This window comes from Aedes aegypti, chromosome 1 (genome assembly GCF_002204515.2).
Source record: "Aedes aegypti strain LVP_AGWG chromosome 1, AaegL5.0 Primary Assembly, whole genome shotgun sequence".
NCBI lineage: Eukaryota > Metazoa > Arthropoda > Insecta > Diptera > Culicidae > Aedes > Aedes aegypti.
In genome coordinates this window covers 192,492,976-192,515,775 of record NC_035107.1, presented here as the reverse complement: position 1 = coordinate 192,515,775, position 22,800 = coordinate 192,492,976, and the positions used below count along the sequence as shown (strand labels likewise).

General features: G+C 37.4%; 1 protein-coding gene across 2 annotated transcripts in view; it reads right to left on the bottom strand.

Annotated features, from left to right (window-relative positions):
• The window catches only part of LOC5577698 (proteoglycan Cow), a 578,074-nt gene that overhangs the window by 237,005 nt on the left and 318,269 nt on the right, over positions 1 to 22,800 (bottom strand). For both annotated transcript variants that reach the window (XM_021855938.1, XM_021855948.1), the window contains exon 2: positions 5,068 to 5,194. In XM_021855938.1, coding sequence (XP_021711630.1) covers positions 5,068 to 5,194 — 127 coding nt within the window. The remainder of the gene's footprint in view (positions 1 to 5,067; positions 5,195 to 22,800) is intronic.

Below are 22,800 nucleotides of genomic sequence, written 5' to 3'. Positions count from 1 at the left end.
CGATGACGTTGTCCTAACGATAATAGGCGTAATAGGTGAGACGCAGGAGGAAGTAGAAATGCTGGCAACGGTGGCAATTGGTTTGGTCGAAAATTGGATGGAGGGAGTCAAGCTGAAGATAGCCCACCACAAAACGGAGGTGCTACTAGTTAGCAACTGCAAAGCAGTCATGCACAGTGAGATCACTGTCTGGGGGCATGCCGTTGCACACAACGAAAGCTGAAACACCTGGGCGTAATGCTAGATGATCGGCTGACCTTCAACAGTCACGGTGATTTTGCATGCGAGAAGGCGGCGAACGCAAGCACTGCGCTCACAAGACTTATGCTCAACATAAATGGTCCTAGAAGCAGTAAGAGGCGTCTTCTGGTGTATCAACATCGCTACGGTGGGCCAGCCTGGAACGCGGCGCTACAGACCAAGCGGAATCAGGATAAGTTCCGGCTCATCACCATGCGAGTGGTGAGCGCGTACTGGACTACATGCCTCCGAGAACGGAAGGTGGACCCACAGGCTCATCTCGAATATATTTGCCTGGGTGAATAAGGAGCACAGAGAATTATACTTCCATCCGTTCCTGTCAGGTCACGGCTGCTTCGAGCAGTATCTGCATCGATTTGGCCAGAAACACCGGAACATATTGTCTCCGACTGCCCGAGGTTCAACACAATACGAAACACGCTGCCGGCTGCTTTTAGTGAGTACTTCAACGTAAAAGGTGTGGTACACGGAATGATAAGTGATCCCAGTCTTTGGAATATGATGACCAACATGGTGGTGCAAATACAGTGATACCTCCATGAGTCGATGTTCCATGACTCGATATCGACTCATGGAACCATACTGGAAACAACATTTCATGGTTACTATGATGGTCCTTTTGTAACCGTTTGGTTACAAATTGTTGGTTTTTGTTTTGTATTTGTTGATGTTTTGGAACCTTCACGTTTCTCGTGTAATGATTGCAGAAGATACCACAGAAGCGTTAGGGTTTGTGCCGCTGTAATTGTCTTCGTCCGCTACCAATACATGTCGGATCATGGCGGAACGATGATTGATATGAAGCGATATGGCATGTTAACAAATAAATTATGATGGAAGTGGGAAATCCTTATAAGAACGGCCATTGCCCATATTCTGCCTCTTTGTATATCAGGCGTCCGTGTGCTGTGGACAAGTGTTTAGTGCAGTGCAGTGAAAACGTTTACGAACAAACCCCCCCCCCCTTGTCCCTTAGCAGGAGCTAAGTGGACGTTTGGGAAAGAAATACGCTCAGGTAAAAATCCTGCTCTGCGCCATTACGAGCGAATATTTTGTAATTTGTCTTCGTCCAATAGGACCTCTTGTTCTTGTTTTGTTTCGCGATTGTTTCCGTCCAGCACACGGCTTGACTTGTGAAGCCATTAGGCTTCCGGGCCTAAATGTTAAGGACCCTGTCCTCTAGTAGGACCAACATCTCGGGCCGTTGGCCCTAATCGCTAAGGAGATCCCCCTCTCGGCCGTCCAAGGTGGCCACGGCCGGCCGATTACGTCTAAAAGGGAAGACGCCTGCATCCCACCGTCCAGCAACGCCCGCTGGCCCGTCAACGGACCGGAATACCAGCCCATACATCCGCCCGCTTCGCCATTCCGGCGAGAGTTCCGGCCGCACAGCAGGATTGGTGTCGCTGTGTCGGCCATTCGTCCATTCAAACAACATAAGGCAGCGGTATGTACCGGTACAGAACTAGAATAGGCTACACATAACAAATTTACACTAAATTGAAATACACAGAACAACACGCACACGCCACAATTAGGAATTTTCAATAAATGTTCATAAGAAACGTTAAAGTTCCGTTTTGTTAGTTTTTGTACGCGAAAGCCCTTGATTACCCAGTAGCTAGCCGACCCTGGGATTGCCGGAGAGATCTGGTGTCCTGAGTTGGCCTGGCACTGTATATTTTATCCGCTTAGTTTCACTTTGAAACAGGTTTCCAAAGGATTGCTGTTCCATGACTCGATATTTCCATGAGTCGATGGTCCCTTCAATATCGACTCATGGAGGTTTCACTGTAATGTCTGACTTACATCGCAAGCAGCGAAACGAGACGCAGAGAGCAGCGCTTGACGTCGAGTCGTCGGACGGACCTCTGCACTCAACGAGTCAGTCTGTTGATGAGAGGAGACGGAGTAAGCTAGATCCTCCGTCGGGGACTAGACCGAGTAGAATGAGCGTAACGTTGTATCGATAATAAGTTGTCAAGGCGCCTGCAAACCGGAAGTCATCCTCCAACCGGAATTGCAGAACCGACCCTGACACTTGGCCGACCACCTTCGAGTCGGAGTAGGCTAGATCCTCCACCACGGACTAGCTGAGTAGATCACGAAACAGCACAGCCAAATGGTCGTCGGGGCGCCTGTGAACCGGAAGCTTCCCATCACCGGAACCGCAGGACCGACCTCGGCATCTGCCCGGCCAGCTTCGGAGTAGGCTAAATCCACCGTCGGGGACTAGCTGAGTAGATCGCGGAACAGCACCGGCAAATGATCGTCAGGGCGCCTGGGAACCGAAAGTTTCCCTCCACCGGAATCACAGGACCGACCCTGGCATCTGCCCGGATAGCATCGGTTCGGGAGATCTTCCGCCATCGGAGAAATCTTGATCGGAGTAGGATAGATACACCGCTGGAGACTACCCTGAGTAGTACGTAGCGTATCACCGGCTTGAGTCACCGAGGCGCCAGTGAATTGGAAGTCATCTTTCAATCGTAATCGCTGGACCGACGTCGGCATCCAACTGGCCAACCAAGAGAACTTGAACAGCAGTAGCGGAGTAATCGTAGAGCAACGAAATTCTCATGTGCGTCCAGTAGAAGTTCAACAGGCCTCTGACGCGAGACTAGCCCAAGGAAAGGATGCGTCGGCATACAGAAAGCTGTCCAAAGTCCCGGCGAGATCTTCAACTGGCTATTGGGCAAAACGAGTAGTCACAGAAACACCGTGAAAATGTCGTAGTGAGTAGCGTTTTTAACGACTTTAAGCTCCAACAGCGAACTAGCTAAACAGCTAGAGGCTGAGACTGACGAAGTGCATGAGCACACTAAGCTGAGAAGCAGGCTCTGTCCCAGTGAGGACGTTAATACCATGAAGAAGAAGGAATGGCGGTTCGCCATGGGGCTACAGCTCTGGACATAAATGATGAAACGACACAAAAAAGTGTTCATTAATTTCGTTTCATTTTGAAAAATTGGATTTTGTATCGAGATTTACGAAAAAAAAAATTACTTCTAATTCGTTTCGTTTTATCATTGTTGAAACAAGGAGTTCTGTGTATAGCTTAGTTTTGCATCAACAAGAAAAAAAATGCATATCACATATCCTTAATAGGGTATATTCGCCAGCCCGGAAGTGTGCTGAACCGTGTCCGTCGGAATAAGATCCAATGAATACAATCATTCGAATGGTAATAATATTATGTAGTAATCATATTTATCGCATAATTTATTGCTCACCAGGAAGCTTTGTTGGATATGACTGAGCTTAAGCATCCGCAAGTAGGAGCAGCAGCGGGTGAAATTTCGCCGAACCAAAAGTGGATTCAAAAGCCACCACCACTGCACCAGTGTGCGATGATTTGATTGTGCCTTTCTGTTCGCTTCCTGAGTGGAAACGGAATGAAGCCAAAAAGGATTGCATGGTCAATGCCGGTTCAATTAAAGGAAAGGCATTTCATATGGTTCGATGAGTTTCACTATGAGGAATGGTGTTCGATCCGTTTGTTCCAGTGGGAAAATATGACGGAAATTTAATGTAGATTGCAGAGCTTGAAATGTAAATGAAGAATTTTTTTTTGCTTGTTAATGCCATGCTATGGAGGGTACATTCTACTTGTCTGACTGCAACGTTGATTGGAATAATCAATTAAGAATAGTTCACACAATACGGATTTCGTGCCAACTCAACACGTGGTTGAAAACATCTTTTAAGGCATAGTTTCCCGAATCATGGGTCGCGACCCTCAGGGGGATCAAAAACCTGTAGCAGGGAATTTTAGAGAGAGAAAACCAAAAATATTTCATGATATTCACTTTTTCAAATTTAACTATAAACTAACCAATTTTAATGAGCATTTGATAAGTTTTTCAATCAAGAAATGTGAAGAATTTAAAATTGGTTCAAGAATTTTAGTTGGAAGAAATTTTCACAAAGTTTTAAATATTTTTGATAACCGAAATGATATTGTTTGATTATTAAATGGGATTATTGTTCGGCAAATCCTGGAGTTATAGAAATTACGAAAAATTTCAACATTTTAGTTGACTGAAATATTCTCGTGAAAAGACACGGATTTGCAAAGATTTGCCAATAATGTTCTTTCATTGTACACAAAACTTCTAATGACGAATTCCATAGACCTTTCAATACCTAAAAAATAATGCGCTCTCAGCTAGGCATTGCATATACAATGGAAAGCGTTGTGTTTGGATGGGCATCTAATTCTTCCGAAAGAGGTGCGCTTTGTGAAAGAGGAACACGTGATTCTACTTCTTCTTCTTTCTGGCGTTACGTCCCCACTGGGACAGAGCTTGCTTCTCAGCTTAGTGTTCTTATGAGCACTTCCACGGTTATTGACTGAGAGCTTACTATGCCATTGATTATTTTTGCAAGTGTATATCGTGTGGCAGGTACGAAGATACTCTATGCCCTGAGAAGTCGAGAAAATTTCCAACCCGAAAAGATCCTCGACCGGTGGGATTCGAACCCACGACCCTCAGCTTGGTCTTGCTGAATAGTTGCGCGTTTACCGCTACGGCTATCTGGGCCCCATCTGAGAACACGTGATTATTGAGCTGAAATCGAATTCAGGTTAACATCTGTGTCCATGAGTCCTCTCGTGGTGTATTGGTAACGTGAAACAGTGAGTCGTGAGTTCGATTCTCACCGAGAAGACGTGTAACTTTTTCGCAAACTTCACATCAATGTGTCCATTTAATCCAATTGCAAAGTATATGTAGTGTTTAGCTTTTCGGTAGTTGTTCATATCTATCTAGCACTAAAGTTAAAAAAAGCAATTATTCTACTCACTGGAAGGGTCGTGGATCCATTTCTTCTTCTCGGGAATCTGCTGCTGTTGCTGTTGTTGCTGCTGTAGTTGTTGCTGTTGCTGCTTCTGAATCGAGTCCAACTGCTGCTGCTGATTGCTTTTATCATCCTGCAGGCAAAAAAAAAACGAGAATCAAGAATGGAAAAAAATATCAGCAAAGTGATGGAAAGATGGCGTTGGAAGGGGTGGGTGGATTTGAAGGATATTTGTGCTATAGTGATACGTGGGCGCGTTGCCTGAGTTGTACAACAATGGATAAATTAATGAAAATGTTTTTCTTGCTTTTTGTGGGAATTTCTTCTTCGAAAAAGAAAACATACAGCAAACATGTTTGCAATTGGAGTTTGCGATTGTTTTTTCTCCCTTCATTTGATTTTGCTCGAAATGTACAACTGAATGACCAATCATCAAGACTGCATTTGTTAAGACGAATGGATATGATTGAGAAGAAAAGTGTCGTTGGAAGTCAATTTATATTCTTTTTAATAAAACTGTATGTTTGTTTCATGAACATGAGCATAGATGACTGTACAATTCGTAGATGCTACTCCGTGATTGACCAGAACAATTGAATTTACACAAATATTTGATGAATGCAGCTCGGTGTTAGTTAACCATTCTCAAAGTGCATAAATCGAGAGTTCAAAGTTAAAGTGTGCTTGTTGCTATAGTGAATAGTAGTTTACGCACCAAGTTGCAGAATGATGATTTTTACAGCACGAGTCATACATTTATCCAACGAGGCTTGCCGAGTGGCTAATTACAACGTGTGCTGTATAAATCGAGTTCTGCAACGAGTTACGAATAACATTTTTGTTTGCCATCTTGATGAAGACTACTTGAGAGTATCAGAAATCACGTTTGGACAGTTGCCAAATGAAAATGCGTTGCGTAATACCCATTGCGCAACTGATTTCAGTTGCCTAATGACTATTACGACACTGCATTATTCAGTGCATGAAAGTAGGCTGTTTTATGACAGATTGGCGTGATGAAAAACAGCCTACTATGATGAGAAATTGCAAAAAGTTGGGACTATTTCAAATGAACAAGGTTCTAGGTGCCCACAGTGACCAAATTTTGAGTTTCCAGAGGGTTCGTGGAACAAGACATATCCTTTCATTTTAGAGTAACAGAACTGAAATCAGAATGCACAATGGTTTCTGTGAAGTTTTAAACTTTTGTTTTTGAAAACGATCCTTAGTTCTAAATTTTACCCTTTACCTAGTCCCTACCATAAGAAAGGATAAGCCATTAAATTGAATTGTTTCAGTGAAATATATTCAAACTTTGATGGAAATATAACGAACAGCGCAATAATCCAAGTTAATCTCATTATTAATACCATGGTAATATATGCATCATCATGTACGCAATCTCGGAGTCGCTCGACTAGCAATCAGGAATTTTTCCAATCCATTTGTTCGATAAATTCTTTGAACTGAAGTAAACGATTGCTCATCGCTTTGCATTTCGATGTGCCATCGGTCTCGCGTGTTCAAACATTCACGTGGTTTCCCACGAATGGTTTCGCCGTACCAAAACTCATAACCTTTGGAGAGATCGCTTTCCACCATTTTCCCGTTCATAGAACGAAAAGAAAATACCTACCAACCGAACTCGAGAGCAAACGAAAATTGAAAATCAGCAAATCCTAACGGACAGATGGCCGGCTGGCATGCGTCTGGCAGCTGGAACGAATCGGAATTGCAAATTACCTACTTCAAGTCGTGCCTCTTTTCTTTTCAAATTCGTTTCGGGGAGCTTCCCGTGGTGTGCGAGGTAATGGCTGCTGTCATGCGGTGCCATCCGGCCAATAGACCACGATCTCTTACTAGACCATCAAATTGAGTTTAAGCTCCGGCGTAGGGGAACACGGGGTGAGACAGCCCCGTGTGAGTTAATAATTGCCAAAATTAGAAGGATTTCAATATCAATGTACAAAAACTATGTGCTTGTCATTTGTTAATAATAAATTGTTAATTAACATCATCAGAAATGCTTCGGAATGACAAACATATTACATTGTTAAGCAGGATACTATACAAACTAAAAAAACGACGTTTTCGTAACAGACTGGAAGTGCTCCGCCTTATCCCGTCTTCCCCTACACCTTGCGTGGTCGCTTCCGATATTGCTTCTTTTAGACGGGGAATTGTCCATGAATATAGCAGTGAATGGCGGAGGGGCTGTGTTTTATTGGTTCGAATAAAAAATATCAGATTGACATGTTATTCATCTATTCATTTCCTAATTCATTAAAGAGATCATTTTTTCCCAAGTATAAGTTTGACAGTCAACAACATTTATTGTGTTATTGATCGCCCAGAATGCTGTCTACGCCAATGGTCTCGATTAATGACGTGCCAATCGAGTGAAGCTTATTGACGCTTATATAAATTAAAGTCAAGTTGGCTCCTAGTGTCTACCGTTTTTCGCTCGATAGAAAGGAAGAAGTTGTGGCTGTTGTGGATGGTCTTGTGGGTTCTAGTGGTTTTCCAGCACGCTTTTACTTAGCTTCAGCCAACAACACCATCTTAGAAGTGCAAATTACCTTGAAATGAATCTGCCTGAATTGGAAGGTGGAATCGACGTCAACAAAGATGGTAACAAGAACAGGAAATGAGAAAGTCTTATGATATTTTGTTGTAAAAAGCCATGGTAAAAACATTTTATATCCCTGCGGGATTAAATACATGGCAGATCATTAAAGGTATCTATCTTTTATCTTCTATCTTCTATCTTCTATCTTCTATCTTCTATCTTCTATCTTCTATCTTCTATCTTCTATCTTCTATCTTCTATCTTCTATCTTCTATCTACTATCTTCTATCTTCTATCTTCTATCTTCTATTTTCTATCTTCTATCTTCTATCTTCTATCTTCTATCTTCTATCTTCTATCTTCTATCTTCTATCTTCTATCTTCTATCTTCTATCTTCTATCTTCTATCTTCTATCTTCTATCTTCTATCTTCTATCTTCTATCTTCTATCTTCTATCTTCTATCTTCTATCTTCTATCTTCTATCTTCTATCTTCTATCTTCTATATTCTATCTTTGATTTCAAATTACGAAAACAGTTGATGATAAGGGATAATACATTGTCGTCAGATCTTAATGTATCCGAATATCCTGGGAAAGTACAATCTCGTCATAAAAATAGCATTCATATAATAAAAAAAATCATCTGTCATCTATTCACAATGGCAATAATTGTAAAATGTACTCCTTTTCCCTTTCTCATTGTTCAACACCTTGCTTAGCACCCTGCGAATAGTGGTTGGTCAGCGAACAAAACGAAACGAATGTTTTTCTGACACTTTTATGATTTGCTTTCCCACCTTGGGCGACCCTTAGAGTGCTTCCGTGTTGAGTGGCGTATTACGTTTTTTTTTTTTCATTTCGGCTGTCCTTATAATTGTGACACGAGAAAATGCTAAGGAAGCGATTTTCTTCAGTGGGATTTCAGTTTTTTTGCATTCCCATTGCTGGTCGAGCGTAGATGAAGAATGATACTCTCGGAATCGCTTCCAGTTTCGGTCCATTAACAGCTGAGCGATGGGACGTTTTTCCAGATACGTGTTCTCCCGTGTCCTCGATTAAACTTGGTCATACTTCAGAAGGACTGCGTCTATCTGTGTTGAGATGTCCTTTAACGGGCCCTGAATCTATGCACAGTGGAGCGTTTTCATATAATGGTCGCACAAAACCCCAAAGAGTTTCAAGTCTATTGAAAACAATTTACCGGGTTTAATTACGGATGATGATCGAAGCAATCTTTCTCTCGCAATTCGATACTCGTTAAATTTGGAAAAATATGATGATCGAACACATAATTGATGTTTTCTTCATATAGGGAAAGCGTCAGATTAGTTGAAAACACAAATACCTAGTAAACATAACCATTTCGGAGTTCGATTAAATGGTAAATTTAAGTAAAATTTACGAAAAATTTCTACGTTTTCCGGTGAGAATCGATTTCACGACTTCCAATTCACAAGGACCAATTGACGCAAAAGGAAACCTGAATGTTTTTTTCACAATTGTGAAGCATCATAAATCTGAAACAAAATCAATTAAGCTGGTATCCCCAACACATCATTCACTAATATAAAATCTATAGAAATATTAGCAAGCAATTAACAGAACTTAATTTTTGTTAGGTTTTGTATTGTCATACGCTACTGTGCGTTGGAAAATTGGGTTGTTTTGGAATGCGAGATCACTAGGCCTCACGATACGGGTCGAAAGCATTGATGGTCGCCGATGTTATGGGGTAGTAGGTGGCATTGTTTGGCTTCAATTAACGCTAATCGAATCGCATCGAACAACTAACGCCAACCAACGATGTTACGCAAACATCATAGGCACAACTTCTGCAGCCTTCGTTTCGCACCGATCCAAAAGCTATTAGACTCTTATTGGTCCACCGAGTCGGCCAAATTAATCTCATTCGCTTGGTGTGAAATGGTGCCGGAAATTTATATTGACAAGCAGTTGCTCTCTCTCTCTCTTATATGTCGTGGTTTTGCTATTTGATCCTGGTACATACATATATGGACTACTTTTCTGCAATTGAACGCATCTAACGCGCATGGGGACAAATTCAATGGAACAGTTGCTTAATGAACTCGTTTTGTTGCTAAATAAACAGCAAATTTTTACTTCATGAAAGTTTGATGATGGGATCTTACAATAGAGATAACAAAATATTGAGGACGAATGTTGCGGATACTCGCTTTCTTTTCGTTCGATAACATGTCGACACAAGATGTCAACATATCGATTACACAGCGAAACAAAAATGACATTTTTGCGTGTCTTCTTCTCTTGAAATCAAATTATGTGTCTCTGATAAATTTTGGATTGCTGAATCTGAGTAGTTGTAAGCTACCGGGCGAAAAACGGTTGACGTTGACGAGTTCCTTTTGATTTCGAAGTAGTTTACGCACTTTTGAAGACTTTGTAGCGAGTTTTACTGTGACTACTCAATCTTAATGCTAATTTCCAGTGTTGTTAAAATAGTGAAAAAAATTTCAATGCAACATAATGTTATAAATTAGATTGACTGATAATTGTGTGTGGAAAATTGAAGAAAAAGTAACGCAGTGCGACAAAAATTTGCAGTTTTGCATTCGAATATTTTGAAATACCTATGCAATTTGGACTGTATGGTTTGGTAACTATTCCGCATAGAATCTGAATACACCAAAAAAGTTATGATTTCCAAAACGTTTTCAACCACTAACTCTTATGTTTCCATGACTACTTGAAGAATAAAACCTTCAACTTTAAGTCTAAGAAATAAGCTGACCATACGTCCCGTATTTTACGGACAGAACCGTTTTTATCACCTTGACTAGCTGTCCCGTCGTTTTATTGAAACGGCTAAAATTGTCCCGTTTTTTGAATTGAAGATATGATACGAATGTTAAGATATGACTGCATGTTAAACAAAAGTCAAAACGAAAAACAACAGTGTTATAAACAGTTTATATTTATTCTCACAGTTTTATGTCTTAGACTATGTTTGCTGTTTTGCCCAAGAAAAGTAAGTTAATTTCTTGACCGAACGGGTCACGAAATTTTCCACAGAGAGCTTCATTTGAAATGACGTTTCTTATAAATTGCGTACTGCAATCAAAGCAACATGATTTTCTTGACCATCTGGTCGGCGTTAAGTCAAAGTGGACCAAGTGACATTTTTGATATTTTGAGAAAAATGGGTTTAAAGTCTAACGCTCTGTAATTTTTGAACTCGTTTAAATTTTGGTTTAATATTTCTGCACATCTTTGTGTTACAGTATGGCCCATAAAAAAAATGCGAAAATCGTCATATCATGTTTTATGGTAGTTTTTACATAGAAAATGTGAATAAAACATAAATATTATTCATTACTTGTATTGTATAACCTATTTAGACTCAGTTTTTCGCTTTGAACATGAATTTTATCTGTTACTTTCACCTTACCAGAGAGGAATTGGAAACATACCATCAAATTTTATCATGCGGACGTCGAGTCTTATATCTGTGTGATGAAAGCTTCTATAACATCATTGATGACGTCAGCTTCTTCACAGGCCTTGTCTCAGCATACGCCCATATCAAATGATACAATTGGTTCATACCTGGGTCATTGGAGATTTAAACATATTTTCGAAAAAACGGCTCATTTTTGAGAGCTTTGATTGAACCTTCATATAAATGTGATAAGCGGCTCCGTTTTGCTCAAAACCTATGAGCTAGTATTGATATAAGTTGTCTCTAACCGAAGGAACAAATTTCATCCTCAAAAATCTGTTATAGGCCTCCGTATATATTTTTCATTCAAGTTTAACAAAAAATAAAGGCATATCAAATCTATAACACGCAAATGCCCTAAAAACTATGACCCTAGCAAAATATTTTATTGTGATCATTAAAAACACGTTCTCTAAGAACTACTCCATCCTCTGATACCAAACAAACTAAAATTTTCAACAATAAAGTGTGGTTTTTTATGCTGTTTCTTGCTTTGGGCGGACAAAATCTTTGAGCTTCTTTGCTTCACTACATTATTTAGGGCAGTAAGAAAAATATGACAAAAATTGTCCTGGATAGCGAAGTTATGTAAGATAATACTACAATAATCAGAAATTACATTCGCTAGTAAAAACAGTAAAAATATCGCTTGTGGATGTTATATTCACGTTCAAACAATTTTCGCATTTTTTGTGGGCCATACTGTACTTTCAAATAATATAATGTGAAGTGATAATCAAGAAAAATCATTATCCAAAGAAGAAAAAAATCAATAAAAAAATCAGGTAAAAATTTGAAGTCCGTACGTGGACGCAAAGTGGTCCCCCAACGGCTCTGAGGGTATTAGGCGTAGATGACCCCGTGCGCAAAATCGAGCTCGCTGCTCTAGTGCACGCGGCATGTGTACGAAAAGCCATCAAAAACAAATTGTCCTGCGCGCGTTCATAATCAACATAGAAGTTTATTTTCTTTGGGATGATTCAAATATTACGTAACATAAAAATTGCCAATTTCAGACCCCCTCCCTCCTCCACGTAACAGCTTTTGTATGAAAAAAAAAAAAATGTTTTATGGACCGTAACTTTACGGAAGACCCCCTCCCTCCCCCTGTTGCGTTACGAGATATTTGAACGATCTTTTTGTAGTTCTGAATCTTATGTCAGCGTGCAGTGTTATGAAGATATCCACAGTATAAAATATTATTTTTCTTAAAATTCTATGCGAATTGTTACTTTTGGATTTTCGTACTCATGTTGCGTACACTAGAGCAGCGAGCTCAATTTGGCGCACGGGGGTCATTTACACCTAATACCGTTAGGGTCGTTGGGGGACCACTTGGCATCCAGGTGGAGTAAAGTGGGGCAAAAGTTCGAGTGGGGTAAGAGTTTCTTTTAAAGATTTCCAGCTCAATTCAAAACAAATCTTATAAATGTCATGGTGGTTCAAATGCTACTCAAGTAAGAGACTTTCAATCCAAATATCATAAAAATCGATTGAGATTTGGAAAAGTTATGGCTATTTGTTGTTTTTCGACGTGAATATTGTAATTTTTGGTCAAACTTTCGTTGCATGGAACCAATTGAAGATAAAATATTTTTCAATATTTTATGTAAGGGCGTTACTAGGCTTATTATAAGGTTGCTTTGAGGTGGATAAGTTTTTGCATAGATGCTTGAAAACAATTTTTGGTCCATAGTGGGGCAAAAGTTCGAATCAGCGGGGCAAAAGTTCGACCCATGTTTAAAATCACGAAAAAATTTGCAAATTGCCTAAAATCCACATATTATCTTCAAATTCAGTTAAACTTGTCTGATCGTGTGAAAATTGTCACCAAAATTTTTCATTTCCACATAGTTTTGTGAAAAACTGCTTTTTTTGAGTATATTACAATAAACCCAGTTTTGGGAAATTTTTTGATGAAAATTTCGTGTGTATTTTTCGTCAAACTTAAGTTTACGGCTGGTGTAAAGTATACCTATCATAAAAAGATCGATATTTTGTGTTTTAGCCAGCGAACTTTTGCTCCACACTAGATTCGAACTCTTGCCCCACCGATGGGGCAAAAGTTCGAATAAGACAATTAATTTTGAAACTGTTATAACTAAAAATGGGTAAATATTTTGACACAAGTTTGTTCAGCAAAATTATAGCCAATACGTTGAAGATTCAATGTATGGTATTTGTTTTGTTTCATCTGCTATTGTTTTCCTGGAAACTTTGATTATACCACTAAGGTAGAACTTTTGCCCCACTTTACTCTACGGACTTCAAATTTTTACCTGATTTTTTTCTTACCAAAACGAGCACTTTACAATGACGAACTTATAACATTTCGTATTTTCGAAAAATAAGGGACGGCGTACCACCCACCCATCTGAATATGGTAAATGTTTAAAAATCAATATCAAATGCATCGAATTAAGTAATATTCAAAATTTCCTATTGAAGGATAAGTAGAAGAATCATTCGATGTCGAAAAATCTGACAAATCTCTTGAAATGCTTTTCATTTCCTCGCATTCCTCAGCGTGCTGATCATTCTCGCTGTTATGGCACTTGGTCCACTCTGACTGCACACTTTTATCGATTTTTGTTGATCATCCAAAGTAAATTTATTAAATATCTCTCGCAGTTTTCAGCATTCATCAAATCTCTTCAAAGTGTAACGGAGGCAAGGTAATTTCGCATCTAATGAGACAAAAACCCAATTTTCCCAAGTTTTGTACTTGGTCCCCTCTGACTCAATGCCGACCATTTCATTTAAGTAATTTCCCACGCATCGAGAAAGGCAATAACTGTTCGTTTCAATAGCAATTCAGCCTTTATTATATATTTTTAGTAGTTATAAGTTGCTTATTCAAAGTAAGACTAAATTTGTAGACAGCATACGTTTCTAATTTTTTTTTGTGTTTTATGCTTATAAATATGCAAAATTTTGGTCGATTTTCCAAGCATGGTTTGATCTCACATAGTTATTTTTGTCTATATCCCTTTCGGGACAAACCAGCACAATTGTGCTGTTCGGCACCCATGACATTGAATGATTCTTTGAGCCAATAAATCATTGTTTTACTAAACTTTTTTGATTTCGATTATTGAATGATCATTGCTACTTGTAATTAAGCATAACAGATTTTGTTTATATCGTGTTTAGTAAACACCAGCTCAGGGTAAACAAAATGTAAACAAACACCGTAAGACTTGAAAAAGTTTTATCCGTCGCAACTTTTCAACTATTCATTTTTTCTAGGTATGTACAGGTACGAATCGAGAGTGAAAGAGTCATTCTTTGAATTTTCAATTTTCATTTTCAGTATTTTCATTTTCAGTATTTTGATCAAATTAAGTGGCTGAATCTGGTTCTAATGTCCACAATAGTGCATATTACATTAAAACATGAATGAGTGATTTCATACGAATCATAAGGATGATGTACCGTTCGAAAACTATGTAACAGGAACTCTTAGCTTTGGTTTAAAAACTATTATTTTTTATACGTCCATATTTGAAATAGATTGGAAATCACATTTAATGTTTTAAATCTACTATAGCAAAGTTTAAGAAACAGTAAAAGTTTAGGGGAACGTTCAAAAATTACGTCAATCATTTAGGGGAGTGGAGGTGTATGAAAGTGCGACAGTGCATGTGGGAAAAAGCGTGATAGTAGACATGGGGAGGATTTAGATTGACTTAAAAACAATGGACGTAATTTTTGAATTTCCCCTTGCTTTGATAATCTTTCAATACAATGTTGACGTGATAATCCATTTTGGTGCTCTACAATGTTTGCCGGTTCAATATCTGCCATAATATTTATGAAGTTTGACAACTGAAGCTGAAAACCTTTAGGTACTTACTATTTGCTTCCGAACCACAGAGTCCTTTAAATGGCATACTATTGATGTATGCAGCCCATGCTGGTCTTCTTCTTCTTATTATTGGCATTACATCCTCACTGGGACAGAGCCTGCTTCTCAGCTTAGTGTTCAATGAGCACTTCCATAGTTATTACCTAAGAGCTTGCATTGCCAAAGTTGCCATTTTCACAGTCGTAATTTATGTGGCAAGTACGATGAAACTCTATGCCCAGGGAAGTCTGGAAAGGGCTTTGTAGTCGTGGACTCTAACCACTCGGCTAAGGAAGGCCCCTGCTGGTATTACTCGGAAATATGTTGTTTATGGTCTACGAAATGCGTTTGAAATACTCTACTAAACTATTAAGCAATGTATGAATTTCTGGAGTCTATCCGCTCATATAAATAATATCGTTTCGTTCCTTTTACCTTAAAAAAATATATTGTCCAAATCTTGAATTTTGAGACTAAGATATGCTGATATATTAAAAATAAAAATCTGTACTTTATTTCCGTACATATAGTGTTGCAAAGTAACTAGCTGTATCGATCCAAGAAGCGTAGGTTCAATTCCCGCTGCAGGATTTTTTCGTCATTATTACGACTGTGCCATTTGGCGTTGCATGCTAGTCCGTTGATTCGTGTAGTGCTCCCTATAAAGGCCATAATCGTACATAATGCTTTCCAGGGAACGGTAGGATTGACAGCTAAAAATGTCAATGTAACCGAAATGAAAGGGAAAACAAAACTTACGACTATGGTCGAGCTTTACATTTTTCTCGACTTCCCTGAGCGTAGAGTATGATCGTACCTATACACATGTACGATATACACATGCAAAATTGGTCGATTGACAAAGAGAGCTGTTATTTAATATCAGTGGAAATGCTCATGAGAAGTTGAGAAGCAGGCTTCTTTAGCGTCAGAAAGAAGAAGAGAAGTTTGATGGTAATTACTTGCACTTAAAAATGCACCATTCTTGTTAATTGACGTCCAAGCTGTCAGGCACATATGACGTAAATTTACATGAATTTTTAGGGAAGCTGCTTACGCAGACTGAATATTTTGACGTTTCCATTTTAGCTCTAGGAATAAAATGAATGATTCCAGTTATTTGAAATAAATCAGTTCCATGTTACCAACCTTTACAAAAACATCGTTCAAGCATCATTTGAAGGAAGGCTATGTGATTTCAAAAGTGATAGTGTATATGTTAGGTAAAGTGAGTGAAAGAGGTTGGAGGGAGTCTCTAAAAAATAACTTAATTTTTATTCTAGTACAAGACTCTGACAACGGCCTTATAGTTACGAATTATGCGTAACTGTCAAAGGATACAAACTGTAGTGGAATAAAATGATATAGTTTTCATTTATTTATAGGTATTCCACTAAACAATTTGAAGGTTTATTATTATTTTCAGTTTTAATTTTTATCTCATAATTATTTTTGAGAAAAAATCCCATATAATTTAGGAGGATATAAACAAACATAGCAAAACCAAGACGTTTTGATTGAGACAATTAGTTTTCAAGTTATTCACACATGTATGTTTACCCATTTTTATATGACGTTGACTAGTTCTTGAATAATCTCGATAAACGTCATCGTCACGTGATGCTTTGAATCTTAGAGAGAATATGAAGTATTTTTATCTCTCGTACATTGTTTTCGTTCCATTTATAAAAAAAATCATATTAATTAAAGTATATTATTTTTTTATTTTCAATGTACATTAAAAAAAACAAAATTATTTCTGAATTTTTGGGTCACACTATCTCACGAAAGAGCACCCTAATGACGAAATAAAAAAAAATACGGATCCAAAATTTTTTGAAATGGCATGACTGAAACAATTTTCTAAAAAAATTAAAGAAATTTTTTTTTTCGAACATTGACTGCCTTGGGGACGGACCAGCACAATTGTGCTGGTCTGAACTTGACCCTAAAAAGTTCATGGAATGATAGAATAGCCAGAATAAAGAATGTTTTGTTCTACGAGATGATGAGTTTATAAGGTAAATTTTGAAATAATCACTCAAATATGGTCCGCCCCGAAAGGGATATAAGAATATAATAGTTTAAAGAATCCAAGGCCAATAAAACATGTTTTCCTATTATTGTTAAAATTTTATATGAACAGCAACATTGTCCAAAGTATAGTCTTAAATTGAGACTAACCATGGGAAAACCTAGTTTGGAGATGAGTTTGGCAGTGGACCTTGTTTTTATTATCCTTATTTTTTCGCAAAATTTTATTTTTAAGCCGAACAATCTCTTAAAGCGCTTATTTATATTGTAGATCAAAATTTGAGGTCATACCTAAAATAGTTAATATTGAGAAAAAACGGATGAAGTTATTTGTATAAAATATATATCTCGAATCAATCTTCTTTACCCTATAGGTACATTATCTAACAAATATTGTAAATAATATTGAACGATAATTATAAATTGAATATTGATATGCAATTGATTAGATTATTTTTAGAACAGAGTGTATTAAGAAACATTAAGTTTAAGAAAAATTGACGTTTAATAATTAGATCATCATAATCAAAACATTTTCGCCTTACTTTCCCTTAGGGCAAATTCTACTAACTCGGAATCAAATTGTATTGCAGTATAAATTGTTACTAACTTTTAAGATAATACATGTTTGTGCTGATCAGTGGAATACTTTTAAGTAAATGATAACTGAATTGAGTACCATACCATTTAAACTTTCAAGATCGATATGTTTCAGACATTTTTTACATATATTAGAGGGTTTTAAGTTTTTTAATATTTCTTTTATAAGATTCTTTCTCTATTGCCCTTTATTTGTCCCGTTTTTATCCGATTAGCTTATGGCCAGTCTACTAAGAAACGTTTTTTCCGGTTTTCTAGATTTTGTAACATCCTTTGATTCGTGTCCCTGCCTAAATAGCAAATATGAACTTCTCAGTGTTACAAAACACGCTCAATTGTTATATTTTTATGAAAACAAGATTTTATTAAATACTAGTTGTCTCGGCATACTTCGTATTGCCCTGTATGCTTTGGAGTAGGCCATGGAAAATTCTTACACAAAACGTCTAATTTCTATTCCCGTTTTTTTCTACTTGCTCGGTGAGTTTTTCACAAATATCATTCCACATAAACACGTCGCAACCCTTGAGGAACGCAGCTGCGAAGAAATCACGTAAATCAATTGGACTGTTCTCGAGCCATTTCGTTACATTCAAACATTCCATTTTTATTTGTATAGATAGATAGATTGTAGAATCCTTCTCACGCCGAGGACCTTGGATCGAATCCCATCCCCGAGATAGTCGCTTATGACAAAAAAAGGTCATAGTGACGACTTCCTTCGGGGGAAGTAAAGCCGTTGGTCCCGAGATGAACTAGCCTAGTGCTAAAAATCTCGTTAATAAAGGTAGAAAAACAATATTGTAGGATCCTACTGCTTATATTTTGACAGGTACGCATATTCCGACTACCATTTGTAGTCTTAAGTGTCAGTTCCTCGCGAGTTACTTTTTTATTAAGATTATTCAGACTCTGCTCAGATGGTTCGAATACGTAAACTGCCGTTAAACTCATAATTTTCCCATGTTTTAAAATATGCAACCGAGAAAAACGCGTCTAATGGTTTTAGCACCCTTCTGCCCCTTATTGGCTGAGCTTTTGAGAAATTTAAATAAATTCTTTGCCATAGTACACAGACTAGGTGTTCAATTGAACCAATATTGATTTTTCTGATACCGTCTGCCGGGGTAACTTGCACCACTTCAGCATTGAGTTACAGTATTATAATTTATTACCCCATTTATTGACCTTAGGTATAAACCAGAATATTTCAGCGGGAATTCGGGAATTATTTCTTTTTTGGTTGATTTGCTGGCGGTGAAAATCATATTACACGTTGGATTGTATAAAATTAATGCTGAAAACGATCCTCGAACCACAAAAACGGTAGAAATATGTTATTCGAGGCATTTGCTATCAGTTACAGTACTTTGTATTGTACAAATTGACAATATAAAAGTTTTGATAATATGATGCTTAAACATCATAAAAATTCAAAAAGGTTTCTGACTACCATTGTGGGGTATATTGCAACAGCAATTTAGTTCTCAATTGTTTGATATTTCTTGCCGTTTGTCATTGAAAACACGTGAAAAGGCAAAAGTGAACAGATATTTGTTCACTAACATTTATTTTTTTTATACCTCAATCAATTCAATACACGTTTGGTACTGAATATTAGAAAATTACATCATTCGCATTATTCTTAGATTTATTTCTATTTTCTTGATGAAAATCATGAATAATTTTGAAAATCTGTATAAAAATCAACTTGCAGATTTGCCGTTGGGAACTTTGTGCATGAAATATGATAAAAGTTATGTCAAAACACCAAAAGAGATAAAGGGGACGGACCTGGTGTAGTGGTTAGAACACTCGCCTCTCACGCCGAGGGCCTGGGATCGAATCCCATCCCCGACATAGTCACTTATGACGTAAAAAGTTATAGTGACGACTTCCTTCGGAAGGGAAGTAAAGCCGTTGGTCCCGAGATGAACTAGCCCAGGGCTAAAAATCTCGTTAATAAAGTCAAAAAAAAAAAAAAAACCAAAAGAGATAAATTTAAGACATACATATTGATATGTGTCACGTCGCTTTGATTTATATATGCATAAAAAATAAGCTATTTGAAGTATAACCTAAAATACCATTGTATTTGTAGAAAAGTTGCATTAAGGTGGAGATGTATCGAAGCCAAACTTCAAATTTTCAAGAGCACAAATTTGGAAAACCAAACATCTGTTTAAGTTGAAAACTTTGATTTGGGCTTTTTAAAATTTCAATTCGCTGGTCGAGGATCTTTTCGTAAAGGATTTCTCGATTCCCAGGGCATAGAGTATCGTCGTACCTGAAAAAAGGATATACACATGCAAAAATGGTCAATCGGCAAAGAAAGCTCTCAGTTAATAACTGTGGAAGTGCTCATAAGAACACTAATCTGCCAATTGACCATTTTTGCATGTGTATATCGTGTGGCAGGTACGAAGATACTCTATGCCCTGGGATGTCGAGAAAATTTCCAACCCGGAAAGATCCTCGACCGGTGGGATTCGAACCCACGACCCTCAGCTTGGTCTTGCTGAATAGCTGCGCGTTTACCGCTACGGCTATCTGGGCCCTATAAACTAGGGATGTTCAATTTAAATTACAACATCTGTACACTCATATGAAAATTGCTATTTTTGGGTATATTACAATTAACTCTGTATTGGGCAATTTTTGATAAAAAATTTAGTGTGTATTCTTCGGCAAACATAAGTTTACGGCTGGTATAAAGTATGCCTATCATAAAAGTATCTATATTTTGTGTTTTATTTCAATTTTGAAACTGTTATTACTAAAAATGAGTAAATATTTTGGCAAAAGTTAGTTCAGTAAAATTATAGCTAGCATGTTGAAGGTTAACTATACGGTATTTGTTTTGTTTCAATTGCTATTGTTTTTCTGGAAACTTTGATTATACCACAAAGGTCGAACTTTTGCCCCATCTTACTCTATATGCGAATTGTTCAATAATGATTCAATAATAATTCAATGTTCTTTAAGATGGTTTAAACGTCAGTTAGCTCATGGATCGGAGTGAAGCGAAATGGAACTTCGAAAAATGGAACTGAGAATTAAAACAAAACTGCCAAAAAAGGTAACTAGAAACACGGCGGTAGTTGACGGTTTGCGTGAGGTAACGTTCAAATTAATGGGGGTGCTTGGTATTTTGTTCAAAACTAGCCCATTGGATTGTATAGCTGTCACACTATTTTGCACTGTTTCTATTTTGCGAAAAATAGAGAAGCGAGATAGTTATGTATGGAAATTCAACAATGAGAAGGTTGGCTTTTCATGGAGTTTCCGAACAAACTTTTTTTCTTGTAGATATTTTTAAAATCTATATTTAAAAATAAACTTTTTGATGACAAAAAAATCAAAGCAAAGTAGCATAGCATAGACTGTATATGTCAATGGTTGCTACTCCGAATAAGGGATGTGACTTTCGGATCACTCTCGAAGTGCACATTTTAGCAGCATCCATATTATTGATCAATAACGTTGCCGGTCAAGTCCATACACTTAGTTGGTATGGTGAAGGAATGTTAGTGTGTATAATCGTTGCTTTTAGAGACCGGGAATACATCTGCATTTCCACAATCACCACGGGAAGAGTGTTGATTGGTAAGGGAAGAACAAGATATTTGGTTAATGTGGCCCAGTTATAAACTAAAGCGATAGTAAAAAAAGAAAGCTTTTTAATGTTAGATGGGTCCTCTTGAAAAGTTACGCGAGAAAAGACTACACACTTTTGAAGCAATTCTGTTTTTTTTTCGCTCTCGCACTACGCGAACCGAACACGATTGGTCTTGATTTCGTCGCAAATATCACCAAATCCATGAAATACGTTCGCAAGTATGCATGTATGCGACAAGGTATTGACCGTGATTGTTTTATATTATTTTTTTTATGACTTAAGCGGTCATGTGACTCAAAGGTAAAGGAAGTCTATAAAAGATTTGGACGGAAATTAATAGGTGGAGAGGCGTCGCAAGGGAGCGACAAGATTGAAATTTTATGCATCTTCTTGCATTCATAGGTTTTACAGGTATTCTGATGATACAATTTACAGTTTTGATATTTTTGAAGCTAATTTGTAATAATTACTAAACCGGTCATCATTAATTAGTAGCACAGTGCCTAAATAATGCAATACATGATTTACCGTTCATATATTCTTCATGATCTCCATCTTCTTCGCATTACCAGACGTTACTTTCATTTAATACCTACTCGGTATCGCACTTAAAAGTATCGAATCCAATTTTACTTGGAATCGAATATATAGTATCGAACTGGGGATGCGAATTGGAAATCAACAAGCAGCCACGCTGCTGCCAAACTAAATTTTCCGTATAAATGATCTGAGTATGGCTAGAAATGTATGGTCATGATTTCATCACGCTTAAAAATGTTAAATAATTTATGTAACATAAGGACCGCCAATTTTAAAAGAAATTGATTGTATGTTCCAAATTATGCATTGGTCTTTTACAATATGTTTCTTACTAACATACAGCCAGAAACTTTCTGATTAAGGCATTTTATTAGATTAATTGCCTACAATAAACTGATGAAGCTTTGTGTGAAGTAATTTAAGTGTGCACTTTGGATGTGGTTTCCTGCGAGACAAACAAACAGCGGTTAGCACTCGTGGAAAAGATTGTGTTCAATTTGAACGACCTAAATGTTCGAGTCTGCACCCCCTAGGTATCGAATTTTACTTGGATCGATTCATCCCTACTTACACAGTGGATATTTGACACCGTGTACTGATAGCTTTGGATTTTTTTATAACGGATTCAGTTGACACTTCTACAGGAGAATAGTTCGTTTATCTATGCAGTGCGGTAAAATTTTAAAATTTACCTTAAACAAATACCGGAATCTGTGGAATTTATCAAAATTACAGTATTACTTCAGAACTTATCCTTTTGATCAATGAATTAAATATCCTTTACCCTTTATCCTTTTGATCAAATAAGTAAATTTAAATAAAACAAAAATGAAATTCTTGCAATAACAAGAATATTGTAAACATATCTGTAAACTTTACTGAACGGCTGTTTGAAAATCAAATCAGGTTTCAAAAATGAATACCCAAATTGATACTTTTTTTTGGCAGCTTTATGGGATCAAGGGATTATTCAAAAGTTGAGAGAATAAAACACGATATGAATATAGTTTGCCTCTAGAGACAGCTCTTATCGAAAGAGATTTAGGTCTG